This window comes from Drosophila innubila, assembly GCF_004354385.1.
Source record: "Drosophila innubila isolate TH190305 chromosome 2R unlocalized genomic scaffold, UK_Dinn_1.0 1_C_2R, whole genome shotgun sequence".
NCBI lineage: Eukaryota > Metazoa > Arthropoda > Insecta > Diptera > Drosophilidae > Drosophila > Drosophila innubila.
Window position 1 is genome coordinate 1,168,829 of NW_022995374.1, and position 14,304 is coordinate 1,183,132.

General features: G+C 32.3%; 1 protein-coding gene across 1 annotated transcript; it reads left to right on the forward strand.

Annotated features, from left to right (window-relative positions):
- The first annotated feature begins 4,331 nt into the window (after window positions 1-4,331).
- LOC117784188 lies at window positions 4,332-4,871 on the forward strand. The gene is made up of 2 exons (XM_034621850.1): window positions 4,332-4,566; window positions 4,629-4,871. Exons 1-2 carry the CDS (start codon window positions 4,372-4,374, stop codon window positions 4,800-4,802), a joined length of 369 nt encoding a protein of 122 aa, XP_034477741.1. The 5' UTR covers window positions 4,332-4,371; the 3' UTR covers window positions 4,803-4,871.
- The last annotated feature ends 9,433 nt before the right edge of the window (window positions 4,872-14,304 follow it).

Sequence of the window (14,304 nt, forward strand, 5' to 3'; positions counted from 1 at the left end):
GAATGGATAAATGTCGCTTACTTTTATGCTTCTACTTGACACCTTGTAAAAAAAACATCAAGCTGTCATAAGTTTGCCAAAACTTGACAAATTTTCATGCTGAACATGATTTGGATCATTATTTGCTATTTAAACTGATTCTGCATAAAAATTGTATTTATTTCGAAAATTTTATTTTTCTCCACAATATTCAATTTTTTTGCAAACTTTCATAACTTTATCTAATATTATTTCCATTCAATGAATAATGTCTATTTTGATAATAGTTTTGCCTTAATATTTATTCTGCATCTGAATTTTCGAAACTCACAGGGTAACTTGCTGTCTACCCTTTAATTATTGTGGCTATGATGAAGTATATAATAATTAAAGTAGTTATGAGCAACTGTCATGTGGTTGCTGTTTGCTTTCAAGATCTTCTTAGAAATCGAAGCCTATATATTTATAGCCTATATCTAAATCGACTAATATAACCAGCTGTTATATTACTCTTGTTGTTGCTGCGGTCAATAGTGCACGACATAATTGTTGATTAAATGAGGCTGTCAACTGACGTCAGCTCCCAACTGATTAATGACAATTAACGAGCTTCTGGTCTAGAACTATTGTATTTCAGCAAATACTAGATCGTTCAAAAAGTTCCCGAACTGACAATGAAAAAAACTATTTTTTTTTCGAAAATCAATATATTTATTCAATATAGTCGCCGTCTAGTAGACGGGAACAGTACTAAAAAACGTTTTCCTTTTTTTAACAAATAGATAAACATATATAAAATACTGTCTTAGCTATGTTGTGTCGAAATTTCAGCCTCCTAGCTCTTATGGTTTGGACTGTGCAATATTCAGTGGGTCAGTCAGTCAGTCAGTGAGTGAGTCAGGACAAAGAGTCTTATATATATAAATACCATTCCATACCAAACATATTTGAAATTTGGTAGGAAACACGCAAAGTTGGCGGGTGCAAGTCACGCCACACATCTTTATGAACTTCACAGACATTTCACTCTCGCCAAAAAGGAACTAGTTTTTGTTGCTTTTGTGGCGCCATAAATCTGCGGATTGTGGCACTAGCATGTCGCTTGGCAATTGGACAAATAGCTTCAAAACTGGCGCAACACTCGCATAAAATAAAACTTTATACATTCGCGTGTCCCACAATAGAAGCATTTTAATTTGCGCAAAAATCTTGTATCTAACCCCGCAATTGTTCTGTTTTTGACTTGTTGCCTTTGTCACGTAGCCAGAAAGTCCAACTATCATAGCCATTATCGCGAAACAAGTTAGTACATGAAACTATTTTCAGATAGTTTTCAAGACAACTCCATTCTTCACTACTAAGAAGGCACTCTTTAAATCTGTAAAAGTAGCTTAAGTGAAGCAAAAAATTTATTAATATTTTTATGTTTGGTTCTGTACTTTTTATGTTTATTGTTTATATTATTTTTTATTTTCTAGCTTATTTAAATTAATCATATTTAATAATTACTACAATCAATTTTACAATTTCTTACTTAAAATTTAAAATCTGAAATTTATATATAAAATGTAGAATCTACATTAGAACGGTAAGAGGTATGTGACTCAAATTTTGACACAATATAGCTGAACCGGAGCCGAAATTAATTCATTATTTAAGCCTTGTTAGCCTTGTAAATCTGTGTATAAGTATTATTTATAAATATTTTTTCTTTCTGATTAGGCTTATAAAGTTTACATAAAAAATAAATAATCGTTTTGGATCATATAAAGCGTTTTCACGATGATCTGCGTAAATAAAATAAAAGTTAGACGTTGATTAAACGTAACCATGCCAAAAATATGAATCTTTGTAGTCTGGCAACTCAGCTGCAAAGTCATCCAAGAGATCTGTAAAAAGAAATTGATGGATATTAAAGAGCTATATATATAAAAAGAACAGTACTAGCTTACAGCACGTTCTAGTCGATGATTCTGAGGTTTCGATTGTCTAAGGACCGCTCGATTATTCGTTATAAGATCACCGACAGCTCTGGTCAAATTGTGAAAAACATAGAACTCAGTGAATGAATAATTAACATAGATTAACATAATATAGAAAGCCAGTCCCGGATTTGGATCAACGACCAGTATGCGTATAAGAAAATATCCACTTAAAACGCCTGTGCAAAGAATTCGCATAGGATAAAAAAGCATAACATGACGAAAAGTCCTGCAGAATTCATTACAGACTTTGATCAGAGTCTGTTGTCTTTCAAAAATCTGCAGACATTGCTGGATCTGAGCTTTTCTGTTCAACAGCTGTTCAAGTTGAAAGTTGACTCGCATTCCACAAAAGCAGATTTTCCAGAGAATTTCATATATCCGAAGAGATATTGCAGAGGTCATCATATCACTCCAAAACTTATACAATATATAGATCGATTGCACTGAAATCCTTTTATTCCAGCGTGCATAATTGAAACTTATGATAATGATGAATTGAAAACAAACAAGAGTAAGTTTTCTATATAGCAGAGAATATATATATCTCTGTTCTGTTGATGGCAGTTCAATCTCATCAAAACTCTCCAGTTTTACACATATGCTTTGGATGGGATGTTGTAGAAATTGGGTACAATAAATTGTCGAGATTAAAACCATTGTATGAAGAATAATATATGTCCAGGTGCCGTAGATAACCCAATTTGAAGACAACCGACGTACTGTTACTGGATTCTCCGACAGAGTGTCCAGAAATATTAAAGGTAGTCCAGATATCATCAATAGGTTGTGAAATATGCTATAAACCTGCAGGTACCGAGATCTTTGAAGACATCCCGTTTTCGGATTGGGATAATATTTGGTTAACCCATTGAGTGCTTCGAACCAACCGATAAATACTTCAACCTTCTTCATTAGAACAACAACTGAAGAAGTTAACAATTGTAAACATTTCCTTTTTCATTTACCATTTCAATTAGTTTAATGTATACAATTACGTTTACTCTTCCCTCAAACTTGTAATAGATTAAAGATAAATAGTATAAATTGTTGAGAATTTGTAATAATTAAATAAAACTGTCAACCAGTCAGGGAGTCAGGACAAACAGTTTTATATATATATATATATATATATATAAATAATTGAATTGAATAAATTAAATTTATTTATTGCTACCATTCAATTGTTTTTTTTTATAACAAATTTTTATAACTCAATTATGACTTTACAAGCCTCTTCATTTTATCTTTAATTACTCTAAAGTCCTCCAAATTCAAATTAATTTAAATCTACTTGAAATACTTTAAATATCTTATCAGCGATTTCGTTATTAATGATTGCTGTCTTTCAATTGCCTTTTTGATCAATAAATTTCTTTGTACTCTATTGTCACTGCATATTTTATGATTTTTATATTATATTCACTTTATAATTTTCTTTGTTTAAATTAAAGTTCTCCATTGTCCCTTTATTCCACACTTTTTTTAGGATTTCCCTCTTTCTGTTTCTTTAAAATTCCAATTTTCTTGAAACAAATGTAAGATTGTTCATTCTGCTCCCTCATTATCTCTAAATTTACTTTAGTTTTCTCTTTTTTTGAGATAATAATTCTTGTGTTGTACGTAGTTTCCGTTTCTCTGCTCAATTAAGATTAACAAATATTGCAATTCAACTAATTATAGCGAGAAAAACAGTGACTTTTGAAAGTGTATTCACAAAATCAGAAATTTACACATTTTCTCTTGAAAAGTATATTTATATTTTATGTGTGAAAATTTCAGCTTTCTGCGTCTTACGGTTTGGTCCCAACAATGTTCAGTCAGTCAGTGAATCAGGATAAAGAGTCTTATATATATAGATGAATTTTTAATTTAATCTTCATTCATCAGTCTGTCAGTGAATCAGGACAAAGAGTCTTATAAATATAGATGAACTTTTAATTTAATCTTCATTTTTAATTATTCTTGTCTATGGTTTTTAGATTAACTAAAAATAATAAATAAAAATAATATTCATTAAATTTACTTTTTTTTTCAAGAAATAAAAAGAAACACATGTGAATTTCTATATTGTCAAAACACTTTCTTAGCCAACTGTAAATATGAAGTTGGTATGTTTATTGTGGATTCTTATGGCATTTAAGTAGATATTACAAGTTCAATAAAATGATTGCGTATTGCGCAACATGTTTGTACAATACTTGGCTCAAATAATTAATAAGAGTGTAAGAAAGGTGTTGATAAAATCAAAATATAAATAATAATAACACGTGTGTTGTATTTTGAGGCTTTCTCGAGTGGTTATCAAGTTATCAGCTCGTCTTTTTTCGCAATAAAAGGGCAACCGCAAATTGCGATGAGCCATAATTCTAAAGAGTTTTGTTGTTCATAGATTGATTGCATAAAGAAAATGGGTAAATCAATTAGTGCTGTGACGTTTGTTGCCATTTTGTTCTGCGGTGTTTTCTTGACTACGGTTTATGGCGGCAATAATTATCTGTGGGGTGAAATTGGACCCAACGATTATCATCTGGCCAAGGATACCGTCTCAAAGGCCTTTTTTGTGGGCCTAGTTCAACATAAGAAATACGTTTACAAACAATCTGTGGGTAACAAATAACATTTCTATATTCAGCAGAGTTTTCATCTATTTATTTTTACATACAGAACAATCTTGATGCCTTGACCATTACGGCCATTAGGGTCACTGATAAGAAGAAGAATAATGGAGCCACTGCGGTCCTTGTAGCTGGCGGACCGGGTTCAAAGGGTGCTACCATTGAGTTTACTTCGGAACGTGGTTATGGCATCAAGGATTTGGTGGAGATTTGGGGAAGATAATTTATATGAATTACATTCTAAAATTATACTAAAATCAAGAATAAATTAAATCAGCTCACTTAAAAATGAGGAAATAATTTCAAATTTCTCATTCATCGAAGCACAAAAAGTGCTCTCAATTAAATTTCTTAAATTTCATTTAGTTTTTTCTATATGTCTGAAAATAAGAGTTATTTGCGAATCAAATCTTAAATACTTGTAAGGTTTTAATATTTCCTTCAGCTAGATTGCTTAAACCAAACTTACATCTATACCTCTATAGATTATTTAAATTTTAGTTCTTTCTTTTTGGTCTTAAGATCGGATTTTCAAATATTCTCAAGAAACTAAAACCTTGATCAAAAGAATCAAATCAATTCGATTTTGACAATGTTGAAATAGTTGAAAAAATTAATGTTTATTTATTTGATTTGCATTTAAACAAGTTCTGCAAGGTTTACATAGCTTTAAATCGGGAAGAATCAAATCTTAAATTTTTCGTTTTATAATAACCTTTAATTGATATAATAAGACAGCTGTTGAATTAATAGACGCCACTAAAGTTTCTTATTAATTAAAGAAACGATTATTCACCTGAATAGAATGTATACATCCATGAGTTAAAAAATAAAAAGAAATGAGAGTTCGTTATTTAGGTATAACTGTTTATTAAAATCTACAGCTCTAGAGGCATCTTATCCCATTTATCATAGTCTAGACGCTATGTTTATTCCATGTACATATGTAGATACCGCGTATGTAAGTGTTTGAGTATTTATGAGCATATCTGAATCCCCAGTCAAGCAACAAGCTCTCTACACACAACTCGTCGCTTCAAGGCCAACTTCTTATTAAATGCCAAAATGTGAGCGTTTGTATTGAGAATAGAAACTACAAAGATACGGCTACAGTCGAAGCTACAGCTACAAGATACAAACAACAAGATATATTGCGAGAACTACAGAGCGCAAAAAAAGCAGGATTTTAATTACAGTGTCGTGTTCAAAGATTAAATTGGAGCCTTGAGTTTATTAGAAGAAATAAGAAAATTATAAAATTTGTAGAGAGAACAAAAAGATTTCTCAAATAGAGGGCCTTCAAAACTTGGACTTGCCTTATAGTTTTTGTAGTTTTCAAATGTGGGAGGGGTTCATGGTTCATTGGAGTTGTCGTCATTTGCGATATGTAAAACTAGCTCTCAAGATTCGTCAGATACAAAAATGGCGTCATCTTGTGTAGAATGAGTTTTAGGCCAAGTACACAAAGAATACACAGGCTATTGGTTTTTTGATAATGTCTGAGTGAACTCATTGATCTCAGAGACTGTAAAAGTTAGATAGATCAAGATTAATTTAAAATTATTCCCGAAAATGTTTTTTTTTTTGGTTCCGGAATGGAAGGAATTAGATTAAATAAATTGAGCAATTCTAAAGCTACAACCTTAGAAGTTTGTTTGTAGCAAATGTAATCAAACTTTAAAAAAAAGTAAACAATTATTTTTTCGCCTATTTAAAATTTTAAAATTTTTTTATAAGCTTGGCATAAATTTTCTGCAAAATTTGCAAATTTTTATTAAACATATTGAAAATTAATATTACAAATTGTTTAAGCAGTATAGATATTCGTGTCTAGGGTATAAATTTGATTCCAAATTAAATTATGACAGTTTGAAGTTGGTCAGACTGCGGATTTAGCCACTTTACAAGTCTAAATTTTTGTTCAATTTCACATGATTTTTTACAAAAAAATGAAAAGTCTCAGAATCAAGTTTAAAGTGTTGTTTTATACTAATTACGATATAAGGAGTTGATTAAAAGTGAAAACTTGAGATTTAAAATTTTGAATTTTCGAAATTTCAAAGGGGGGACCCTTAGCATCGAAATCGAGTCTTGGTCGAAGATAATAAAATTTTCTAAATGAACAAAATTTAAATGCAGAATGAATTTAGAGTCCAAATCATAAACAAAATGGCATTCCGATTGAAAATCGGATCAGTTTTCTTCAAGTTATGACAGTTGGAAGTTGGACATCTCCTTGACCTAGCAACTTTTCCACAACAGTACCGGTACAAACGTTTCGGTATTCGGTTCATGACAGAGAATTTTCATTAGTTTACGGTTTCAGTTCCGGTACTAAAAAGGTTAGTTTCGGTTCCGTTGTTATTCCCTGGTTTGTATTGATTTAATTGGGCATCTTACAGCCGAGCATCTCTGTAGAGCTCTTACAGGTTTTTTTTTTAATTTTTTTTTAGAATAAGTTTACACTTGGAGTCGCAACGCGTTTTGCTAATGACTAACAGTCTCTCCACAAAAACACGTACACCTCTAAATATATATTTACTTAAATATAGACGGATCTGTACGTCAGTCTGTCTGTTAGTCTGTTAGCTCATTTGTTTCTCTGACTGCCTGTTTTCTAATTTTTTTTATTTTATTTTTTTATTTTATCGTCGTCTAACTAAAGTTGCTTCAAGGTCAGCTGCATGCGTTTGAGCAACTTCTCTATAGTCAGGGCCCCGAGTGTGAGACCCAGTCTCAGTCTCAGTACCAGACTCAAGTCCCAGTCTTGAATCGTTTCCCAGCCTCAGTTTCAACTTTGTCTGACTTTGTTGCAAGCTCCAAGTTTGAATGCAAAATACGAAATGCATATGCATCTATTATACAGGCAATATCTATTAATTATACATGACTGAAGTCTATTAAAAAAAATAGTCGAATGTACGTGATTTCATGCCAACTTATTCTCTATCTCTCTTTCTCTAATTCTCTCGCTCTCTCTACCTCAAGTGCAAAGTTGTCTAACAACACAAATACAAATACATGGTGAATAATAATTAAACATCAGTGTATCGCAACATACTTGAAAAAATACCATGTACATATAATTCCAGATGTTAATAATATCAATTTTAAAACTTTAGCATGCTTTGATCTTGTAGAAAATATACAGAAAAATATAATTTAAATAGTTTTGAGGATTGCAAAAAAATGAAACCTGAATATAAATCAAATAAAAGAATCATGAAATAACAACTGAACTTCCATCTATATATATATAAACTCTTTGTCCTGACTCCCTCCCTGACTGACTGAGCATTGTAAAAGCCAAACCGCTTGACGTGAGACCTTGAAGTTTTGACCCAACATAGCTAAGATATTTGTACAACTTATAGAAAAGGCCTAATTAGAAAATATGTAGAATGCACATTTCAAAATACGAAAATATATTTAATTCAAAATTGAGAAATACTTAAAAAAAAAAAATGTTATTTTAATATTTTTATTATAGCATTATTTTTACAATGAAATTTAGTGTAATACCCTTTTAGATACGAACGGTTTGAGCTATAATTAAGTATTCTTATTGTTGTGTGTTTGTGTAAGAGTATTCAAATGCAGCTAATCTTTATCTATACCTCAAATCCGTCTCAACTGAATGCTGCATTTAATGAGTTTCCCCAGCACAAAGCATTTTCTATATGTATATAATTTGTAAATACTTTGAACGGGAAAATTGCATCACCAATGACAATATAGTATTATTAGCAACAACAATAAAAGTTTAGACAAACTGATTTTTCTTAGTCATTTTAATTGTTTGGGGAAAAAATAAATTTCACGTGAACAACCTATGAGAATGCGATGTGGCGGCGGTATATACAATGGCTCAAATAATTGTTTTGACCAGGGAATCAAACCGAAACAAATATCGGTTCTGCTTCTGGTTCCGGTACGTTCCAAAACAACTATATCGGTAAAAGATTATATTTACATTTAATAAGTTTAAAAATATATAACAAATTACGAAAAGAACTTTTTGTTGATTTTTTTCTTCTTTTTATTTATGTTTATTTGGACATGTGAAAAGATAATAATAATAATATATGATAATAATAATTATTGTTTACTGTAATTTTTTTTCTTTGTCAAAAAAGTTACTTTACGTACTGTATTTCTCATTGTATGACACAAGCGTCACACATGATCCACGATCCACAACGACCATCTCTCCTCCCCCCTTTGCTTACCGTTGGCCACAACATCATCCACTGTCTGTACACACACAAACATTACGTATGTATATATGAATGTATCTACACACACATGTAAAGCACCCCAAAAATTCCTAGCAACACAAACACACACACACATATGCAATCTCACCTGTCAGCAGGGGGTGTGTGTGCGTGGAACTCTTTTATTTTGTAATTTGATAAATTGCCGCATTTGTTCAATGGCAAATCGAATGATTCAATTTCCAATTTGAACTAATTTGCTAATTGGACTAAACGTCAAACACATCAGGTGTTCAAAAAAAGCTTTTTTTGAACTGATTTCTTAATCAACTTTCTTCAGAGATAAAAAAAAATCACTACTAACACACATGCACATGTATGTGAGTAGAGAGCGACCTATTTGTTGCTCTCTCTCACGCTCCCTTTGAAACTAGAAAAGTGTTATTTCTACCCACAGTACAGTTTCATTGCTTCAAACACACACACATAGCAACGCGTATGTGTGACTGACTTAGCAACAAGACAACAAAAAGAGCAAGAGAAACAGAAACAGACTCGTAACGGTTTCAGCGCCACTGCCCTCTCTCGCTCTCTTCCCTCACCCGCTTTCGTTCCTTCGTAGAAAAAAGCGTTCACATTTGTTAAAGCGTATGCGTGCGACAGAGCTAGAAATATGCATGTAAATGTGTGTTTGTGTGAGGGAATGATAAAATGTGTAATAAAAGAAAACGTATCATGGAGCGCATTTTTTATTTGAATTATTAATTAAAATAAAGCGAGTAAGAGTATTACAAACATATACATATACATAACATATCTTAAATGTAGTCACTTATTTTTTTTTTAATAATTATTAATCAAAACACTATTTTTAAGCAATTCCAGTTTAGATTTCCAATAAAACATGTTGATACGCCCGCAATTTGTATAGGAGAGAGAAAAAGACTGACTATTTGAAAAAAGCACAGTAAGTCCCCGTCTCGCTCCCACATAGGTTGCAGGTACGTTACGTTGTGTAAAAAAAACATATATATCACAATAGAATGTTGTAAATATCAGAAAACACACACGAAAAAATTCCATTAGATTTTTGTGTGTGTGTGTGCGCGACACAGAAAAACGCGGCCAACTTTGTCCACTGTGCAGCTGCAAATGGCGCGAGTTGCGAGCAAACACACAAAGCAAACTTGACGACTTGACGACAAAAAGCCAACTCAACGAATGTGAGGCAGAGGCAGCAGCAATGAGAGAGCAACAGCCGCAGTAAGAGAGAGCGCGCGAACAGTGAGAGAGCGCATTAGAATACGCGCATGTATGTATGTGTGTGTGCTTCACAAATTATGACAGCTTTTTTGTGCGCGCTCTTTCGTTCTCTAACGAATTTAGTTGAAGAAATATTTGTAGTCAAGCACACATACAAATGTACATATATTTCTTTTTTTTGCTGACTTTTGCGTTCATGAATGTGTTGTGTGTGTTCATTTTAATCAACACGCGAGCGAGATGGCAGCACTAGCCTTACACTCTTCTCTCTGTCTCTCCCGCTCTCAGCGCCATTTGCAAGTTGCGTAATTTGTCGCTCAAAAATGTGTCATTCAAGTTCCTGGTTCTGCTTCTTCCTTTTCTTCTTCTTGACAGCAGCAGCTTTTTGTTCTTTCTTTTTTTTCCTGTTCTCTTTAGCTACAGTTGGGCAGCTAAGTGTTTTGACAGCATAAAAAGTGCACATTTATTAAAAAAAAAAGTCTTATTAATAATTTAAATGCAGTTTACTTTAAAAACTATTTAAGTAAACATTCAAATTCAATTTTTTTTATTTTATAAAATTAGTAAAATAACAATTGAAATTTACGTTTTACCAGAAAAGACTAAAATTGAGATTAGCTTTTTTTTATTTAGATTAGTTAAATTAAAATTCATGCTTTTTTTAAATAGCCAAATTAAAATTTAGAATTTACGTCAAAATAAAAATTACATTCCAGCGTTTTTCCTTTATTAAACGTTAAATTAAACATTATTTTCCTTTTCTTATTATTTAAAGAAATATAACTGTTTGTCAAAACACTTTTTGAGCAACTGCTTACATCAATAATAACGGAATTTAAAATAAATATGCATAAAAAATGTACATATTTTTTTAGCAGGTAAAAAATGTGACTAAAATTTTTGTTAAAACACTTTTTTGACCATATTTATTTTTATTTTCTTTTTCGTTTAGCTGTGAAAATCGCGCGCGATTTTACGTAATGCGTGCGTTTTTGGCTTTCTTTTAATTTGCTGTTTTGTGCACGATTTTAATTTAATTTCATTTCAATTTTAATTTTCTTCAGTTTTTTCATTTTTGCTTTGCTCACATGATACACATGAATTTAAAATCGTACACACACATACATATATGCATACACATGTATAGTCTCCAGGCAAAGTTCACTAGAAATACTAAAAAACAACCACCAACAACAGCAACAACCACCAACAACAACTGTCGCGCCACTATTTTAACTATTTAACACGTTACCAACAACGCAATCTTTATAGTTTTTTTTTTCCCTGCTCTCCTTATTGTTTTTTCATATGCTTTTTCAGTTCACTAGAGTTGTATTTCTATTTAATACTTGAAAGCGATAGAAGCGCTCATCGAACCGCACGCTTCAACGTTCGACGCACGAATGAATTGAAACCAGCGACAGCGACAGCAACACGGCGACAAAACCAGTTTTATATAAGCACGCAACGCAGCGCAAGTACAGTAAATATAAGCTATGTATATGTGTACAAGTATATATGTAAGTATATGTGAGAGCGGCAGCGAGTGTGAGAGCGAGTACGAACGGGAGAGAGCTTTGTAAAAGCTCTTTTTGTAGTTAAAGCGCAAATAAGCGAGCATTTTGTGGTGTTGTCGCCTTGTCGCTGACACACATTTAATTTTTTAGCTGCTGCTTTTGTTTTTTTTCTCTCAATATGTACAATGTACATTGTACATACATACATATGTCAGTATGTTGATGTGTAGTTTTGTAGTTTAGACGCTTTGGTATTTGACGTTTTTCCATGAAAACGCAATAGATAAAAAAATATTAAAGGCAAACGGAAAAAGCAGAAAAAAATTTGATGACTTTATGTTTAGATAAATTGCATAGATAACGGCAGTGGGCGTATGCAAAAAAAGTGCTAGATGAAAACAAATCTAATTAGAAATCGTGCGGCTGTGTGTGTTAGAAAGTGTGCCAGCTAGAGAGAGAGAGAAAGCTGGAGTGAGAACGGGAGAGGAGTAGCTATTAAGTGGGTGGAGGAGCAGGAGGAGTACGGTGTTGGACAGTGACCGCAGGCAGCAAGTACATAGTGTGTGTGTGTGGGTGTACAATGGCTCACAGCTTTTATGGGCCACAACATCTTAAACTTTTAGGGACGGTAATTGAAAAAATCATTTACTTCTAGTAACTTTAAAAGAGCGTGAAATATACCAAAATGTTTCTTTTATGGTAATTAATGCAATTTCAACATGATCCTAAAATTTATGATTTTTATTATTTTACTCATAAAATATTTCAACAAAAACATAAAACTTAAGAAATGATCAAAAATAATTTTAATTTTATTTCAACTGTTTATTTAGAAAATCATATATTAATTTCAAAAACATTCCCGATTTTGAGACTCAATACTTTTCATATACATAAGCATATTTAAAAAATGCAGTGGCTGAAATAAGCTGGCAGTCACTGTTTGTAAATAGTTGCCAATCAGCGTGTATATATATATATATGTATTTATGTGTATGTGTGTGTTTAAAAGTGTGTCATCACTTTTGCACAACTAGAAAACTTGTTATTTACAATAGCAACAAGAACGTCACAAAAACAACAAGAACAAGAAGCTTTGATTTTTCGCTCTCTTGCAATTCTCTGCACTTACACACACACATACTTTGCTTTATATGCATGTATGTGTGTGTCAGTGCAAACTAGAAACTGGGTTATTGGTGCAAATGCGCGCGCCTTTTTTTTTTCTTCTTTGTCTTTGTTTCTTAGCGACCAAACTGCTGCTCCCCTCTCTCCCTTTCTCGCTCGCTCGCTCGATCTCTCTCTGCTGCTCAACTTCCTCTGCTAACGTCGCTCTCTCAATGATGTTGTTGTTGTTACCATTGCACTTGTTATGCGAAAGCTGCAGCTGGATTTTGTTGTTGTTGTTGTTGTTGTTGTTGCCTGGCAACGTCAAGTGGTTGGAAATTGCAACAAATGACTCATTTCAATTCCCATTTCATTGTTCTTGTTTTGCCTATTGCCTATCGCCTATTGCTTTTTGCTGTTTGTATTTGTATCTGCACAGTATGTCAAGTAATTGTTTGCAAAAAATTTACATACAGTGTTTTTATTAAATTGTACTATCATAAAATACTTAAAAATAAATAAAATTAAATATAAATACATACATACTTACATATGTATGTATGTGAATTTTAATTTTGTCCACACACTTTCTGGTATGGAATTTTGCAAAAAATTAACTCTTATTTTCAAAATATTATTTTAATATTATTATTTTTAAAATAATTTAAATTCTTAAGAATTAACATACATATGTATGTATGTATATTAGTTGCTATGTTAACAGATTTTTTTGACGCATTGTATTTGCATGATGACGACATCACGAACATAAAACATTAAGAGAAACGAGTTTCAAAAGCGAAACAAATTTTTGGCGATGACGCCACAGTTGCTGCTTCTTCTGCTCCCTCTTCTTCTTACTCTCCTTCTCCCTCTTCTTGTTGTTGCGTTGTTGTTGATTTTATTGCGTTTTATGTTTTATGTTGAAAATTAAAAGCCACGAACTCGTAAAACGAAAGAAAGCTGCCCTTCTTCTTCTCTCGCTCTCGCTCTCACTCTTTCACTCTACATAAATTTGGTTACTTTACGTTCCTTTCTGGTCTTCTTTCGTCTTTTGCCGCTTCTTTACGAGCAAAACGTGTGTTGCATGTGATTTCATTTAGTTTTCCCCATTTACTGCTCTCGTCTCTCACTCTTCTCTCTGTTTATGTTTACAGCCACAAAACTCAACAAAAAGAAATCTTTTATTTTATTTTTGGGTTAAAAGTTAATGCGCTCCAAGCACGATCCACATTTGTATTCTCCATCTTTCTTGCATCTTTCAATTACCATCCACACGCAGTCCACAATTTGTTTATGCGTGAAAGCTTTTGATTGAACGCTTTCTGCAGTTACTTTCCAATGGAATCTAAAGACTCCAATTGGAAGCAGATATTTCTGATTGGAACGGAGAAAAAGAGCAACAAGAATCTAATTGTTGGTTCTGCTTCCTCTTCTATGTCAAGTATAATGCTCGCTGACCTACTAATGTATTTATAAGATAGTTCTTGCAAGTGACAAGTATTTTATCTTGTATCTGACAATACTTGTAATCTGACAGACACTTTATTTCTCTGTAATATTTCAAATACATATTTCCTGTTTGTAAACTGTTTTTGATAATCTTACCATCAATTCTTGT

Bases quoted from the DNA above. Each gene is read 5' to 3' on its own strand.
- LOC117784188 (XM_034621850.1), top strand. From the start codon at position 4,372: ATGGGTAAATCAATTAGTGCTGTGACGTTTGTTGCCATTTTGTTCTGC. The intron at 4,567-4,628 runs GTGGGTAACAAA...TTTTACATACAG, and splicing joins AATACGTTTACAAACAATCT to AACAATCTTGATGCCTTGAC.